Genomic DNA, 18309 nt, shown 5'->3' on the forward strand with positions numbered 1-18309 from the left:
TGCCGCATCTGGCAGCACCGACCTGCACCTTTTATACTTCACAGCTCACCTGCAATACGGTTGCACTTAAATTCGGTGCAACCATAACAGGTGAGTCTATCGCATCCACCAGCTCTTTGAAGGAAGCCGTTGTACCTCGATTTACTTACCCTATGAGCGCCTTTCTCACCCTTTTGGCCGTTACCTTACTGTTCTATGTCGCGGCAGTCGGGGCGGGGGGAGGTCCCCGAAGTTGGTGACACTGATGCTTATGGAGGATGGAAGGGCCTCAATGGTGGGGGGCTGGACTCCCATGGTTGGTGTAGTTGGCTCGTGGAGAAGGCGTCCGTGAGTTGGTCTCCGAGCTGGCGTTTTATGGCTGGAGGCAAGACGGAGGCTCCAGTCTGGCCAAGTGCGTGGTAATAAAGTTGGGGCTTCGAGAACCTTCCCCGTCAGGGAAGAGAATACTGTATTTATTGTTATTTCATGTTATTTAATTTTATTGATGAGTTATTGATGGTTATGTATACAATATTTGGGAATAAACGGCTGCTGTGGCCATTAAATCCGAAATCGGTCTCTGTGTTTTTATTATGCAGAAGCAAATAGGTTGGAACGGGGGGAGGTCTGGGGCTGTTGGTAATAGATATGCCCCGAAAGAATAATAACCTGGTCATGTGTTTTATTTCTCAATTAGGAAACAGCAATGGTCGGCCATCCCACCCCACCAGCACAATCTCTGACAACATCCAGAGATTCATTTTCCATCATGTGCTTGGTCGGGGAAGTTTTGGAAAGGTAAGAAACCATAAAACTGCAAGCATATTGTTTGCCTAATAAAGCAGACATGACCCTTTAAGTAATGTCAGGAGCATCATGCTGCCCTCAAGGGCTTCTGACTGGTGCTACCTCACCAGAGGCAAATCCAGGGAGATTCCCAAATGTGCTGGTGCATATAGCAGAGATGGCAGATATTTTTGCATTAGTGGTTAGTAGTAATGTTCCCTTTAGGAGTAAACACCTAATATCCCTGGTGTTTACCTAGTACAGTTAGAAAATGACACAGGCTTAGCCCGGGGATGGGAGAGGATGTGGATGAAGGAAGACGTATGGCTAAGCTTTATACATCTGTTTCTAAGCTTATAGCACCCCTTGTAGTACCCCCAGTCATTACAGTGCTGTCCATGTATTGCCCCCATATCTTTTAGTGCCCCCCATAGTTCTTCTAGACCTTATAGTGCCCCCTTGTAATGCTTCTAGACTTTATAGTGCCCTTAGTCCTTATTGGGCCCCCTGTATTGCCCCCACACCTTACAGAGCCACTAGACCAGTGATGGCGAACCTATGGCACGGGTGCCAGAGGCGGCACTCAGAGTCCTCTCTGTGGGCACCCGCACCCTGGAAAGTCTATGGTGTACCAATATGCCTTAGACTTTTCCTGCCATTCATCAGCGAAGGGCGCGCTATGAACGGCACAGGCAGTTATTATAGATAAATGATAAAGTACATGAAAGATATACTATATTGGTATTCAGGTTAAATTGCCGTGTTGGCACTTTGTGATAAATAAGTGGGTTTAGGTTGCAGTTTGGGCACTCGGTCTCTAAAAGGTTCACCATCACTGCCCTAGACCTTTTAGTAGCCCCTGTAATTATAATGCCCCCTCCCAATTCCATATTGCCCCAATACTATTTTCCCTGACACACAAAGAAGAAAAAAGATACTCACCTGACTTCCCACCACTGTCAGCGATGCAGGCCACAGGCCTCTCCCGGTCCACATCTATGTGACTATCGCTAATGTTCCCATTTTACATAAACTGACATTTATATGTATATATAGCAGCACTGGTGGTATTTTCCTGCTCCCTGTCCACACTTATGAAGATTGTCCAGTAAGAAGTGGTTTTTCTAGGTGGTGCTGGCAGAGGACAAGTATACCCACCAGCAATTTGCCGTAAAAGTCATCACAAAGCGAGACCTGCTTGCTGAAGGAGAAGAGCGCGCAATGGTGGAGCGGCGAGTGTTACAACTTGCATCTGGCTGCCCCTTCCTTCTTCATGGCACATTTGCATTCCAGACCAAGGTAAAATTGTGACTACTTCATGAGTATATCATAAACTGCACTGACATATATGTATATATACATATTTTTATATATGGTGTTTTAATGTCCTGCTTCTTGTATGTGTAGCTGGCACTACCTATGACAACACTGGACAAACCCTGGGGACCAGGCAATGTGCCTAAAAAATTTGGGGCTGACTTTGGGTTATTGAAGTCTATGGAACATCTTACTTGCGCCTGGAGTGGTCCAACTGGGTCCTAAAATCTACTACTGTCCTCCCCTTCCCTATGGATGTAGTTCTTAATGAGTGCTTCAAAATGGTGAGAAATGTGCCATTCATGATAATGTAAAGTTATCCAAACATTGAAATGTAATGTCTTACACAATATATCTGCATGGTCTCCATATGCATGCATAGAATATGCCAGACACAGAGAACAAGCAGAGGAAAGTCACAGTATTACTGTAATTACACAACTATATTATCATGAGTGAGTGGCTTAATGATCTGTTATACAGGGACCATCAGAGGAAGCCAGACTGTCTCCATATGGCCTGTGTCTTGGCTGATGAAATAGCTGGTTACTGTAAATACATCAACTCTACAAACACTTTAACAAATATCTAAACTGTGTATATATATATATATATATATATATATATATATATATAATATGTATCCATCTGACAGGAGCTTGTTCTACTTGGAATGGAATATGTCACCTATGGAGATTTCCACCAACTCCTGCGGAGGAAGGGGCGTCTTGACATCCCCAGTGCAAGGTACAGTAGTCAAAGCCTAAACAGTACAACTATGTGACAGATTTACTAATGCTATCTAAGATTTAGACAGTGGAAACTTAAGGCCCCGTACACCATAAGCTATTGTCAACTGAACCTGCCGGGAGAAGATCTAACGTATATGAGGATCCCCTGAACAGATGAGAACAGATGCCACCATCCGAGGTGTCTGGCAGAAGCTTTCTCCTCTCTCCCCATTGACAACACATATGTGTTTGGACAAACTGAGCGTGTATGAGTTTGAGGGAGTCAAGAGATACCGTAGCTCTTAGCAAAAGAGTGTTCAGCCAAAAGCTGTTGAAGATCTGTGGGCACCTTTCGACTAGACAGTCTAAAAATGTGCCAGAGTTATCACAGTGACTGATGCGGGATAAATAACTTAGCGACCTTTAGACTGTCTAGTCTAAGTTTATACCACCTAATGTTTGGTCTGTCCCAATTATGACACAGTGTTCCATCTTATAGGGAATCTGTCAGCTCTAAAACACCCCCAAACTAGAGTAAGTGGTGTACAAGTGGTGCTGAGTCGTGTTATGTCACTTTTATCTTCATACTCACCTGCATTCTGACCTTGTCTAATCCACTAATACCTGATAGTTAGATTTAGGGATGAGCGAAGCGAGCTTCAGGTCCTAGATTCAAAGTGAGTTCGCTCAAAACTTCGGTTTACTGCTGTACGGAGATCCGTCTCTATACAAAATTAACATGTATGACCTCCGACCAGGCAAAGTGAGTTATTCCCGAAGTCTCGTGAGAATTCAGTGAATAACTTCAGAATTTGACTTTTAAACTGAAAAAAACATTTTAAAACTTAGATCCGAACTCGGCTTCAGTTCCGACAGCATTAACCACCTCAGCCCCCAGTGCTTAAATACCCTGAAAGACCAGGCCACTTTTTACACTTCTGACCTACACTACTTTCACCATTTATTGCTCGGTCATGCAACTTACCACCCAAATGAATTTTGCCTCCTTTTCTTCTCACTAATAGAGCTTTCATTTGGTGGTATATCATTGCTGCTGACATTTTTACTTTTTTTGTTATTAATCGAAATTTAACGATTTTTTTTGCAAAAAAATGACATTTTTCACTTTCAGTTGTAAAATTTTGCAAAAAAAACAAGATCCATATATAAATTTTGCTCTAAATTTATTGTCCTACATGTCTTTGATAAAAAAAAATGTTTGGGTAAAAAAAAAATGGTTTGGGTAAAAGTTATAGCGTTTACAAACTATGGTACAAAAATGTGAATTTCCGCTTTTTGAAGCAGCTCTGACTTTCTGAGCACCTGTCATGTTTCCTGAGGTTCTACAATGGCCAGACAGTACAAACACCCCGCAAGTGACCCCATTTTGGAAAGAAGACACCCCAAGGTATTCCGTGAGGGGTATGGCGAGTTCCTAGAATTTTTTATTTTATGTCACAAGTTAGTGGAAAATGATGATTTTTTTTTTTTTTTTTTTTTTTTTTTTTTCATACAAAGTCTCATATTTCACTAACTTGTGACAAAAAATAAAAACTTCCATGAACTCGCCATGCCCATCAGCGAATACCTTGGGGTCTCTTCTTTCCAAAATGGGGTCACTTGTGGGGTAGTTATACTGCCCTGGCATTCTAGGGGCCCAAATGTGTGGTAAGGAGTTTGAAATCAAATTCTGTAAAAAATGACGAGTGAAATCCGAAAGGTGCTCTTTGGAATATGGGCCCCTTTGCCCACCTAGGCTGCAAAAAAGTGTCACACATCTGGTATCTCCGTATTCAGTAGAAGTTGGGGAATGTGTTTTGGGGTGTCATTTTACATATACCCATGCTGGGTGAGAGAAATATCTTGGCAAAAGACAACTTTTCCCATTTTTTGATACAAAGTTGGCATTTGACCAAGATATTTATCTCACCCAGCATGGGTATATGTAAAAAGACACCCCAAAACACATTCCCCAACTTCTACTGAATACGGAGATACCAGATGTGTGACACTTTTTTGCAGCCTAGGTGGGCAAAGGGGCCCATATTCCAAAGAGCACCTTTCGGATTTCACTCGTCATTTTTTACAGAATTTGATTTCAAACTCCTTACCACACATTTGGGCCCCTAGAATGCCAGGGCAGTATAACTACCCCACAAGTGACCCCATTTTGGAAAGAAGAGACCCCAAGGTATTCGCTGATGGGCATAGTGAGTTCATGGAAGTTTTTATTTTTTGTCACAAGTTAGTGGAATATGAGACTTTGTATGTAAAAAAAAAAAAAAAAATCATAATTTTCCACTAACTTGTGACAAAAAATAAAAAATTCTAGGAACTCGCCATGCCCCTCACGGAATACCTTGGGGTGTCTTCTTTCCAAAATAGGGTCACTTGTGGGGTAGTTATACTGCCCTGGCATTTTCCAGGGGCTCTAATGTGTGGTAAGTAGGTAAATGACCTGTGAAATCCGAAAGGTGCTCTTTGGAATGTGGGCCCCTTTGCCCACCTAGGCTGCAAAAAAGTGTCACACATCTGGTATCGCCGTACTCAGGAGAAGTTGGGGAATGTGTTTTGTGGTGTCATTTTACATATACCCATGCTGGGTGAGAGAAATATCTTGGCAAAAGACAACTTTTCCCATTTTTTTATACAAAGTTGGCATTTGACCAAGATATTTATCTCACCCAGCATGGGTATATGTAAAATGACACCCCAAAACACATTGACCAACTTCTACTGAATACGGAGATACCACATGTGTGACACTTTTTTGCAGCCTAGGTGGGCAAAGGGGCCCAAATTCCTTTTAGGAGGGCATTTTTAGACATTTGGATACCAGACTTCTTCTCACGCTTTGGGGCCCCTAAAATGCCAGGGCAGTATAAATACCCCACATGTGACCCCATTTTGGAAAGAAGACACCCCAAGGTATTCAATGAGGGGCATGGCGAGTTCATAGAAAAAAAAAAATTTTGGCACAAGTTAGCGGAAATTGATTTTTTTATTTTTTTTTCTCACAAAGTCTCCCTTTCCGCTAACTTGGGACAAAAATTTCAATCTTTCATGGACTCAATATGCCCCTCAGCGAATACCTTGGGGTGTCTTCTTTCCAAAATGGTGTTATTTGTGGGGTGTTTGTACTGCCCTGGCATTTGAGGGTCTCCGCAATCATTACATGTATGCCCAGCATTAGGAGTTTTTGCTATTCTCCTTATATTGAGCATACAGGTAATGAGATTTTTTTTTTCAGTTCAGCCGCTGGGCTGAAAGAAAAAAATGAACGGCACAGATTTCTTCATTCGCATCAATCAATGTGGATGAAAAAATCTCTGCCAAAAAAAGAAAAAGGAGGGGAAAGGCGTCTGCCAGGACATAGGAGCTCCGCCCAACATCCATGCCCACTTAGCTCGTATGCCCTGGCAAACCCGATTTCTCCATTCACATCAATCGATGTGGATGAATAAATCATTGCCGGGATTTTTTTTTTTATATATACAAAGTGTTTGCCAAAGTATATGAACACCGCCACCTCCTCAGCTCATATGCCTCGGCAAACGTATCTTTTACTGCAGAGGAGAAATCTCGTCTTGCAGCGCCGCATACACCGACTTGCGTGTAATCTGACAGCAGCGCAATGCTTCTGTCCGAATGCACATCAGTGCTGCAGCTAGTCGATCGGTTGGTCCACCTGAAAGGTAAAAAAAAAAAAAAAAGAAAAAACCAGGCCGCAAAGCAATAACTTTATTAACTTTAGAACAGAACATATTAACTTTTTTTAACTTTTGTAACTTTTTTACTTACCGGTAATTTTTTTTTTGTTTAGTTTTTTTTACCTTTATAGAACAAACCTCTCCTTCCCCATGGGACAATGTGCAAATCGCAAATCGCCCAAAGATGTGGCGAAGTACGTTATGCACTTTATCCCAGGTGAAAGGAGAGGTTTGCAGCAGCTGTGAGTAAAAGGGCCCTAATAGCCCTGTGTGCCTGTCCTGTGAGATGCAATCCCTATGCTAGGTGTACCTGTGTGTGGTACTTCCGGAAACACTCACCTAAGCATAGGGCAGGGTGGTCAGGGCAGTCAGGACAGAAATAGCGGGTGTCACGCCTTATTCCACTCCTGCTACAGACACGACATTTTTTTCGGGGTGGCGGTTGGGTTGAGGTACCAGCAACGACACTGGGGAAATGTCGCTCGTGTAGACGGCTAACTACACTGGTGGATGGGGCCACGGAACCTCCTGGGTAAAGAAGGTTCGCGATGATCTCTTCCTGGAATTTGAGGAAGGATCCTGTTCTCCCAGCCTTACTGTAGAGAACAAAACTATTGTACAGCGCCAATTGAATTAAATATACAGACACCTTCTAATACCAGCGTCTGGTTCTGCGGGAAACTAAATAGGGAGCCAACATCTGGTCATTGAAGTCCACCCCTCCCATGAGCGCATTATAGTCGTGGACTGAGAGGGGCTTTTCAATGACACGGGTTGCCCTTTCAATTTGGATTGTCGTGTCTGCGTGAATGGAGGAGAGCATGTAAACGTCACGCTTGTCTCTCCATTTCACCGCGAGCAGTTCTTCGTTACACAAGGCAGCCCTCTCCCCCCTTGCAAGACGGGTGGTTACAAGCCGTTGGGGGAAGCCCACGCGACTAGTTCGCGCGGTGCCACAGGCGCAAATCCGTTCTAGAAACAAATGCCTAAAGAGGGCCACACTTGTGTAAAAATTGTCCACATAAAGATGGTACCCCTTGCCGAATAAGGGTGACACCAAGTCCCAGACTGTCTTCCCACTGCTCCCCAGGTAGTCAGGGCAACCGACCGGCTCCAGGGTCTGATCTTTTCCCTCATAGATCCGAAATTTGTGGGTATAGCCTGTGGCCCTTTCACAGAGCTTATACAATTTGACCCCATACCGGGCACGCTTGCTTGGGATGTATTGTTTGAAGCCAAGGCGCCCGGTAAAATGTATTAGGGACTCGTCTACGCAGATGTTTTGCTCAGGGGTATACAAATCTGCAAATTTCTGGTTGAAATGGTCTATGAGGGGCCGAATTTTGTGGAGCCGGTCAAAAGCTGGGTGGCCTCTGGGACGGGAGGTGGTGTTGTCGCTAAAATGCAGAAAACGCAGGATGGTCTCAAATCGTGTCCTGGACATAGCAGCAGAGAACATGGGCATGTGATGAATTGGGTTCGTGGACCAATATGACCGCAATTCATGCTTTTTTGTCAGGCCCATGTTGAGGAGAAGGCCCAGAAAAATTTTAAGTTCGGAAACTTGGACTGGTTTCCACCGGAAAGGCTGGGCATAATAGCTTTCCGGGTTTGCGGTTATAAATTGTGTGGCATATTGGTTGGTCTCTGCCACGACTAAGTCCAAGAGCTCCGCAGTCAAGAACAGCTCAAAAAATCCCAGGGCCGAAGCGATTTGAGCCGTCTCAACCCGAACTCCAGACTGGGCGGTGAAAGGGGGAACTACAGGTGCGGCTGAAGTTGGTGACTGCCAATCAGGGTTTGCCAGCACCTCAGGGACTCTAGGGGGTCTACGGGCCTGTCTGCGCGGTGGCTGCGACGGGGTAACTACTGCACGTGCCACCGTACCAGCTTCAACTGCCCTTCTGGTGCTCGCTACTTCACCAGGTTGTACGGCAGTGCTGGTACTAGGTCCAGGAAGGGCTGCGCTGCTGGTGTATGCCTCACCACGTGATCCGGCAGCGACAGCCCCACTCTGCTGCTCTTGAAGCGGATCCTGCGTAACCTGTGGTCTAGCGACACGGGGCCGGGTACGCCTGGTGCTGCCAGGGACCTCAACCTCCTCGTCCGAACTTTGGGTCAGAGAGCCACTGCTTTCTACAGGTTCATATTCTGACCCGCTAGATTCGTCAGATGAGGGTTCCCACTCCTCATCCGACTGGGTCAGAATCCTGTAGGCCTCTTCAGAAGAATACCCCCTGTTTGACATTTTGGACTACTAAATTTAGGGGTATTCCCTGAGACTACCCAAGAAAAAAAAGCAAACCTGTCTTACAAAGGGGAGGCTAGCGAAGTACCGGAGGCCGCTGCGGTTGATAAAAAATATCAAAACAGATTTTTTTATCGCCGCAGTGCGTGTAAAGTGAATGTGCAGTGATCAAAAAATAATAATTTTTTGTCACTGCGGTGGGGCGGGCGTGGGTGAACGCACGTGTGGGCGACCGATCAGGCCTGATCGGGCAAACACTGTGTTTTGGGTGGAGGGCAAACTAAAGTGACACTAATACTATTATAGATCTGACCGTGATCAGTTTTGATCACTTACAGATACTATAAAAGTACAAATGCTGATTAGCGATACGCTAATCAGCGAATAAAAGTGACTGCGGTGCGGTGGGGTGGGCGCTAACTGACGCTAACTACCTAACCAAGGGGCCTAAACTATCCCTAAAACCTAACAGCCAATACCAGTGAAAAAAAAAAAGTGACAGTTTACACTGATCACTTTTTTTCCTTTCACTAGTGATTGACAGGGGCGATCAAAGGGGTGATCAAAGGGTTAATTGGGGTGCAGGGGGGTGATCTGGGGCTAAGGTGTGCTGTTTGGTGTACTCACTGTGAAGTCTGCTCCTCTGCTGGATCCAACCGACGAAAAGGACCAGCAGAGGAGCAGAGAAGCCATATAACAGATCATATTTACTAATATGATCTGTTATCTGGTTTGTGATTCGATTTTTTAAAAATCAGCAACCTGCCAGCGACGATCATTGGCTGGCAGGTTGCTGATGCAACTCTCCTCGAACTTTTGCCGGCCCGCGATGCGCATGCGCGGGCCGGCTGTGACCGAAATCTCGCGTCTCGCGAGAAGACGCGCCGGCGCGTCCACTCGGAATGAAACAACCACCTCCCAGGACGCGTCTGTGCGTACAGCGGTCCGGAGGTGGTTAAACTGAAGTTTTGAGCAAAGCTTGCTTCGTTCATCCCTAATTAAACCCATTAGCACAGTCCATTATATGCAGTCTAATAGGTAGCACAAAGTCACTTTCCAGGTGACTGTGGCCCTCTATGTTGTGGCCCTCTGTGCAGCTGGATAAGTTATACATGTGATATGTCCACCGCTGATATAATTATTATTACACTATGTCTTAGGTAATGGATACTTTCCATATACCAGGACTTTTTTTTAAATCAAAACAGCATGAAGATGATCTAATTTGAAGGAATTTACAATTCCATAATTTCTATATTATTGGAAGTTTCTCTTCAATATTAACATAAAACAATCTCATATGTTCAGAATATAACAGGTTTAGGTACATATGTGCTATGAAGAGAACGATAAGTGCAGTTGTCCCACCGGGCCATAATAGTAACATAAACTCCAGTCATAAATAACATAAAATCCAGCCGGTCTGGTCTACTGAGCGTTGTGTATTTCTGAGACTATATCATCCACTAAATCCTATTCTTTCCTCTTTCTTTCCTTTCTACCAGATTCTACGCCGCAGAACTTGTGTGTGGAATTCAATATCTGCATTCTAAGGGCATCATCCACCGGTAACCCGAAATATATTCTATCATCCTGATATAGCACCGAGCACCAACATAGTCCACTGCACTGTGCACAGAATGGACTCTTGGTCTTTGCCCATAGTCAGGATCACAGTCTCAATTTCATGTGCTATACTTGCAGCAATTTTATAGAAACGCAAGCAAGGCAAAGGAGAAAATACATGCAATAATAATAGTGACACCATGATCCTTTGTGATATAGGCAATGGGACAGATTGATACGCCAGTCTTATCTACCAGTGTGCTGGTAGAAGATCCACCAAATGTATAAATACCTTTGGAAAATCTTCTGGCAGTCAGTGTACCAGAAAACCAAATCTATGCAAGCCGTACCCTCTGCAATTCCCCTCAACCAATATATTTCCAGATAATCTGAAGACTATTAGTCCACTATCTGTTGGGGTTTAATCAGCAGATTCCCTCTTCCTCTAACACAACGCTACATGCAAGCACCCAGTTCTTGCATTCATTTCTGATATCCTACAACAGGCACTTAGAGACTGAGCTTGTGGTAAAGGTTTTCATTAAAACCCGGATAAAACACCACCAAAAATATTATACTCTGATAATTATAGGAGGAACACTGACAACAATTAAGGTGTTTTTTTAATCGTCACAGAGATCTCAAGCCTTCCAACATCCTGGTGACTGAAACGGGCCATATTAAGATTGCCGACTTCGGTCTGGCACTTGAGAACATCTATGGAGACCGAACAGCCACAGAATACACTGGAACACCGGGCTTCATTGCTCCTGAGATCCTGGCTGCGGAGGAGTACAATGCTGGAGTAGACTGGTATGCATTTGGCATCATCTTGAACATCATGATTACCAACAGCCACAAATACCAGCGAGGTCTATTCACTTCCTCCAGCAAAGAGGCGAAGAACATCATTAAAAAGGTTAGTATATTATAAAGTAATATAATCTACAAACTGTAATAGGCCATGTTAACAGTGTGGTTTGAAGGACTGGACTTTTTTTTTTTTACCACACGGCAGCAAAACGGCTAGAAACACCACTGGTAGTAGTAGTAGTACTGAAGCAGTACTGAAGTAGTACTGAAGTAATCTGATATATAACAGCCAACCTTCCCTCTGGTGTTTATAACAGTGCTCAACTTCTTATAGGGACATATTAGTGATATATATTACTTAATTATTGCCTAATTATTGTATGTTTAAAGATAAATGATAAAAAATTGACAATGAAGTTTTGCTATTGGTTTTTTCATCTAAATTTTTATGAAGCTGTAATATAACTTTAAATTAATATTCCTATTTGTAGCTCCTCCGGGAAGATCCTACCAGGCGTCTCGGAGTCAATGGCAACATCAGAGCCCACAGGTTTTTCCAGTGTATTGACTGGGACTCGGTGGAAGCCCTTAGGATGCGTCCACCACACATTTCTAAACCAGTAAGTATAAGAAGAAACAATGTACAGGCCTGTTTAGAGACATTTTAAATATAGACACAAATGATAGTGACATATCTTTCATCTCTTTTTCCATATTCATCATGGTACTAAGAAGAGTAGATATCATTATTGTGTGATAACCTCCTTCTACTATCTCTTTCTTATAGCCAAACAACATCCAGCGTGGCTCAAGACCATTCAATCTCCAAATACTGGAAGCAGCAGAGTCTAGCAACTCGGCCATTTCAGCAAACCACCAGGCCTTATTCACAGGGTTTTCATTTACCAACATCAGCTGGAAAACCCCGGAACATCCACCAGCTCTTTAATACCATCAGAGCAAGCTGTCTTCCTAAGCCCCAAGGAGAGCTTCAGAAAGGAGACGATCAAGATGGACAAGCCGGACCTGGACAAGCAGGCAAGAAACATCATCATGACAAGACTAAAGTCAGGATCAGGACCTCAAAGGAACACCAGAGATATTCCTGTTCAAGAGGATGGCCACAGAGATGGATGACACCAAAAAGGTAAGTATCCTTGGGGAAATATTATTTGGCATTATGATGTGCCTGGACATACCAGGCACACTACATGCCCATGACAATTACAGCCTTATGGTGTGTGATGGCTGGCTATTAAGGGGTGGAGGAGGCCAGGCGGGGGGGAATTTACTAAAACCAACATTTCAGAACATGGTCTTGGTGAAAAGCGTGCTAAAGTAAGATGTGACACACAGTCGAGTCTCATTATTATGACTACCAGCTAATATGTAAAGTAACCATTATGTGCAGCACGGACAGCAGCTAGACGACCTTGGAGGGACTCAAAAAGGTAGGTTGTCACAGGTATCTGGAGCCATGCTGACTGCAGTGCATGGAGGGTGCGTGGGGGTGAATCCAAACAGCGAACGCAATGATCGAGGTGGTCCCACAAATGCTTAAAGGGGTTGGCCACTCTTTAAATACTCTCCACTACAGTGTCGCAGGCAGGGAAAAAATTAAGTTCCTAATAAACTCCATTAAACACCTCTGCCTGCTTCTCTTTCAGTTATAAGCCACTGCCCCTTAGTCCTGCTCTACCTTGCAGCTGAGTTCGTCCATGGCTGCATGCGACATGGAGGAGCTTGAGAGGAAGCTCGTCCATGCGCATGTGCAGTCTGCTCCTGTCAGTGGTCGGCTCCAACTGTGACAGGAATCAGCTGCTTGTTCCCTCTCTACAAACAGCTGATTCCTGTCAGAAGCTGGCTGTGAGAAAAACCTGCAGAGTCCCTACTGCAGAAGCTACTTCGTCCATCCCCATCCCCCCCTGCACTATCACCACACAGCCGACCCGCTAAGCCACGCCCACTGGTTCTGTTAGACCACGCCCCCTGCAACCAACAGGGAAAGCACACCTTGGAGTGCTGCCTGCTTTCTGGATTATATATATATATACAAACATCGCGTCCACATGGGTGAATGATCTTTTTTCTATTTTCATCTAATGAGAGCGCTGTTGTTTCGCTTTATATATATATATATATACACATACATATTTTTTTATACACAAAATATAACACACGTGTTTAATATATTTATATGTGTATATACATTGTGGTCCGCAATGCATGGGCGCTGACCGTATGTGTATATATATATGTACTGTACATACACATATGTATATATACATATTTATATACATATATTTACACACATGTGTATGTGTATACATTGCAATGCATGGGCGCCCACAGTGTGTCCACTGTCTGCAGACATGAACCCATTCATTTAAATAGGGTCTGCAATCTGCATCCGACAGCACTTTTTCGCAGTGCGGAGGCATAGACAGAAAACCCATGGATGCACTCCATAGGTTTCCGATCTGTGCTTCCATTCCAGACCACACCGTATCTTTCGGATTTCAGACCCATCACTTGATACGGTGCGCACACGGCTGGTGCCTGTATATTGCAGACCCCCTGTTCGCTGGCCACAATACAGGCACAGGCAGGCTATGGTCATGTGCATGAGGCCTAAAGCCATACCTCCTTCCAGTATCCGGCAGGACAATCCCGGATTTCAGTGGCGGTCCTGGTACGGGGGAGGTATGTCGAAAATGGATCAGTTTTGCCCTAATGCATTCTGAATGGAAAAGGATCCACTCAGAATGCATCAGTTTGCCTCCGATCAGTCACCATTCCGCTTTGGAGGCGGACACCAAAACGCTGTCCGCCTGATGAAACTGAGCCAAAGGGATCCGTCCTGGCACACAATGTAAGTCAATGGGGATGGATCCGTTTTCTCTGGCACAATAGAAAACAGATCCGTCCCCCATTCACTTTCAATGGTGTTCAAGATGGATCCGTTATGGTTATAGAAGACCTAATACAAATGGATCCGTTTATGACGGATGCATGCGGTTATATTATGGTAACAGAACCGTTTTTGCAGATCCATGACGGATCCGCAAAAACCACAAGTGTGAAAGTAGCCTTGGGCACGTAGTGTCCCTCTTCCTTATATTCTAAAGTTGGGAGGTATGCTAAAGCACTGATGAAATGACACCTAAGGTGCTGTTGTCACTATGGCATCACAAGTAGGCAGAGATGTCATGTGACCGCTCCCCTGGAGACGCTTTGCTGTGATGCATGCTGGGATTTTTACTTTCACTTTGCAGCTGCTCCGCCCACACAGCCTCTCATTAATGGGAGCATGCTATGCCGAATGCAGTAGAAAAATGATATATATACAGTATATCTGTCATGATACAAATTCCTCTTGGCTTTAGTTATTGTCTGGGGCACTTTATTGTTTTTTATACTTATGGTGGCCAACCCCTTTAATTGAGCTCAAGTCTGGGAAATTCTGGGGACCAGGGTAGTACTTGGAAGTCTCTTCCAAGCAATGTGAGACATTTCTAGCTGTGTGACATGTCACATTGCTTTGCTGGAAGATCCCATCTGCCCAAGGGAAGACAATCAGCTTGTATGGGTGTACGTGATCTGCAAGGATAAATTCTTACCCACATGCATGGCCAACTCTGCCACCACCAGCTTGTGTTATTCCAGTTATGGTTGCAGCGTGTTTGTTCTTTGAGGTTTCTCGTCTGACACACCAATGTCCATCCAGTCAAAAAGCAGAAAACTTGACTCATTGGAGAAGGCAACCCTTTGCCAATCAGCGGAGGTCCAATTTCTATATTGGCACGAAAACTGAAGCCTTTTATGCAGCTTTGTTATCAGAAAGGCAGTGACCATTCATCTGCTTTAGGGCTCAATCAGACACCCTTATATATGGGTCCGCATCCGTTCCACAATTTTATGGAACGGATGTGGACCCATTCATTTTAATGGGTCTGCAAAAGATGCGGTCAGCACACCGTGTGCTGTCCGCATCCGTAGTTCCATTGCGTGGCCCTGCAAAAAATTCTTGTCTGCAATCTCGGAAAAGAATAGGTAGTTCTATCACAGTGCAGGCCGTGTGCAGTGCGCAAAATGCGGAAAGCACACAGCCAGTATCCAAGTTTTTCAGATCCGCAAAACACTATGGTAGTGTGAATGCGCCCTTAGAGCCTCATACACAGTAGGGTTCAATTTGGCGATGAGCTGCTCCTTTGTAGTGTGTCGGTCCACCCGCGCGCTCCTTCGTAGCCAACGTTGCCCTCTCACATCAATGGTACGTGATGCTCTGCAGTTTCCATGTACCATTTGTCCACTTACGATACACTTTCAACAGAGCAGCATACAAACAGTTAACAAACTGTGCAGTTTCAGAAATACTGCCACCTTTGGCCTAAAAGCCAATAATCATCCCTTTTTTATGAGCTACGCGCTGCCAGCGTCAAAAATAGGAAGCAGCCATAATAATGTGACTGGATTTTGAACAAACTGCATAAAAGAATCTGCAACAACAGCTTCAACACAGATGCCTTTAGGGCGTTCATTTGCTTATTACATCTCAGATCTGCACATACACTGATCAACTTTCTTTTGTTACAGCATCTTATAAATGCCATAATTAGTGTTGAGCGAACTTGTGTCTTCAAGTTTGGCATACAAGGTTCTAAGAATTCCGTTATGGATTCCGCTATCACAGAACATAACTTATGGTCAATGGTAGCGGAATCCATAACGGAATTCTTACATAACCCGAACCTTGTACGCCGAACTTGAAAACAGAAGTTCGCTCATCTGTAGCCATAATAATAAAGGGCCTGCCTAGTGTCAGGAACATTTTAGAGGCTTCTGTTGAAAAGTACAATGCCAGTCATTAAAGGGTTAATACTTGAGCACACTGCGGGTGACTTCATAGTGAAAGTGAATGAGGCATTAAACACCTATAGTTACTATGGCAACTGTGCTGATGTCAGATACATAAGTCTATGACATAAAGAACCCATGGAAGAAGATTCCATATCAGAAGGGCCCACGGCCATATGCAGCACCATGCTTGATGTGTCTGGAGACAAGGAGCTTCATCATCTGTAAGAGAGAAAGGGGAAAACTGCCTAGCCTGCCACATCAGCCCTATCCACCTAGCCAGCCACATCAGCCCTATCCACCTAGCCAGCCACATCAGCCCTATCTGCCTAGCCAGCCACATCAGCCCTATCTGCCTAGCCAGCCACATCAGCCCCATCCACCTAGCCAGCCAGATCAGTCCTATCCACCTAGCCAGCCAGATCAGCCCTATCCACCTAGCCAGCCAGATCAGCCCTATCCACCTAGCCAGCCAGATCAGCCCTATCCACCTAGCCATTCAGATCAGCCCCATCCACCTAGCCAGCCAGATCAGTCCTATTCGCCTAGCCAGCCAGATCAGCCCTATCTGCCTAGCCAGCCAGATCAGCCCTATCCACCTAGCCAGCCTGATCAGCCCTATCTGTCTAGCCAGCCACATCAGCCCTATCTGCCTAGAGAGCCAGATCAGCCCCATCCACCTAGCCAGCCAGATCAGCCCTATCCGCCTAGCGAGACAGATCAGCCCTATCTGCCTAGCCAGTCACATCAGCCCTATCCACCTAGCCAGCCAGATCAGCCCCATCCACCTAGCCAGCCAGATCAGTCCTATTCGCCTAGACAACCAGATCAGCCCTATCCACCTAGCCAGTCAGATCAGCCCCATCCACCTAGCCAGCCAGATCAGCCCTATCCACCTAGCCAGCCTGATCAGCCCTATCTGTCTAGCGAACCAGATCAGCCCTAGCCAGCAAGATCGGCCCTATCTGCCTAGCGAACCAGATCATCCCTATCAGCTCTATCTGCCTAGCAAGCCAAATCAGCACTATTTGCCTAGCGATTAATGGGGTGACAGATGCTGCAGCCAGATCGTCCTCACATCCAATGCTAGCTGCAACACCTTTTTTTGTAAGCCCTTTAGTGGTCAAATATCTCCATAAGAGGCTCACACAGGGGGCCTGCTTTGGCCTTACCTTCTTTAACACTGTGTAACTGCTTACTAATCTGTTCACTGTTTAACCTTTATGACTATGTAATGTCATCATATCTATAGTGGATTTATATTATGTGGCATTGTAAATGTACAAATTCTGATAAAATATGCTGTTTTATGTTGGCATTAACTTTCTAAGCCCAAGGGAAGGGCAGCGCTCCAGCCACGGTTCCCTAGAGGTTTCCTCCACAGGGGGTTTTCCTCTCCTGAATGCTGGGGGAGACTCTTCGTGAGTTGGGGGTGTGCCATTTTCATAGTGATTGGTCTGATAATAAATTTGAGGCACTGAAAGAATATACCGTAATTTAATTTTAAATAAGTTTTCTCCATTTAAAACCCAATTTAAGTGTGTTGTGCATTTCTTTCATAATCTTTGGTTCGGGTGGTCTTACTTGGGAGTGATGATCCTATACATATTACCTAGCGATAAAACCAGATATCCACTGGGTGCGGTTTTAATGAGGGTCCATTACATATTACATAGCGATAAAGCCATATATCCAGTGGGTGCATGTTTAATACTGTGCTGGTAAATAGGATGGAGCAGAGATGATAGGATTTACTGCACAGTCAGTACTAATGTGCTCACATCCTTGAATTAAGATAACGGCGGTGGTTTATCAGTAGTGTTATAAGGTGCATTCATTTATTAAAATGTTAAAACTGCCAATTTCCCCAAATTTATCAAAAAGGCATGTGTTGTCATAAACTTGGTGCAAATCGTTAGGCAGCTCCACCGGCTTAAAGGGCAGCTCCACCGGCTTTAAGGGGTTGGCCACTTTTTGGCTACTTGTGACCAATGTGTATGTAAGATGTCTATATGGCACTTAGTAATATAGGGGCACATTTATTAAGATCACAGTTTTAGACACCGGTCTTAATAAAGGCCCTGTGCTGGCGGCTAGTTCTAAATGTAAGAAGCCTACCAGGCCGTCCTCTTCCACGCCCACGCCATGCCGACAATTTTAGATAGTGGAGCAACAGTTACACCTAATTTAGGTGTATTTCAGTATATTAAACAACCCCCATAGTCTTTGTTGATATTCTGTGTTGTTTGCCACATTTTTAGGCAAATCATCGGAGCTGTCCACATAGAGGGCCTGTCCATAA

The 18309-nt window shown here is 44.6% G+C and overlaps 1 protein-coding gene across 1 annotated transcript; it reads left to right on the forward strand.

Annotated features, from left to right (window-relative positions):
* Nucleotides 1-675: 675 nt before the first annotated feature.
* LOC120986945 (protein kinase C delta type-like) lies at nucleotides 676-12374 on the forward strand. Its single transcript, XM_040415629.1, has 8 exons — nucleotides 676-777; nucleotides 1894-2064; nucleotides 2173-2366; nucleotides 2738-2829; nucleotides 10277-10339; nucleotides 10974-11256; nucleotides 11642-11770; nucleotides 11938-12374. Exons 3-8 carry the CDS (start codon nucleotides 2334-2336, stop codon nucleotides 12097-12099), a joined length of 762 nt encoding a protein of 253 aa, XP_040271563.1. The 5' UTR covers nucleotides 676-777; nucleotides 1894-2064; nucleotides 2173-2333; the 3' UTR covers nucleotides 12100-12374.
* The last annotated feature ends 5935 nt before the right edge of the window (nucleotides 12375-18309 follow it).

Source organism: Bufo bufo, chromosome 1, assembly GCF_905171765.1.
Source record: "Bufo bufo chromosome 1, aBufBuf1.1, whole genome shotgun sequence".
NCBI classification, from domain to species: Eukaryota; Metazoa; Chordata; class Amphibia; order Anura; family Bufonidae; genus Bufo; species Bufo bufo.

What these genes read in the sequence shown, in the direction of transcription:
- LOC120986945 (XM_040415629.1), top strand. Translation starts at nt 2,334, where the DNA reads ATGGATGTAGTTCTTAATGAGTGCTTCAAAATG. An exon ending in CGAAGAACATCATTAAAAAG is followed by an intron (nt 11,257 to 11,641) that starts GTTAGTATATTA and finishes TCCTATTTGTAG; the next exon opens with CTCCTCCGGGAAGATCCTAC. An exon ending in CACCACACATTTCTAAACCA is followed by an intron (nt 11,771 to 11,937) that starts GTAAGTATAAGA and finishes TCTTTCTTATAG; the next exon opens with CCAAACAACATCCAGCGTGG.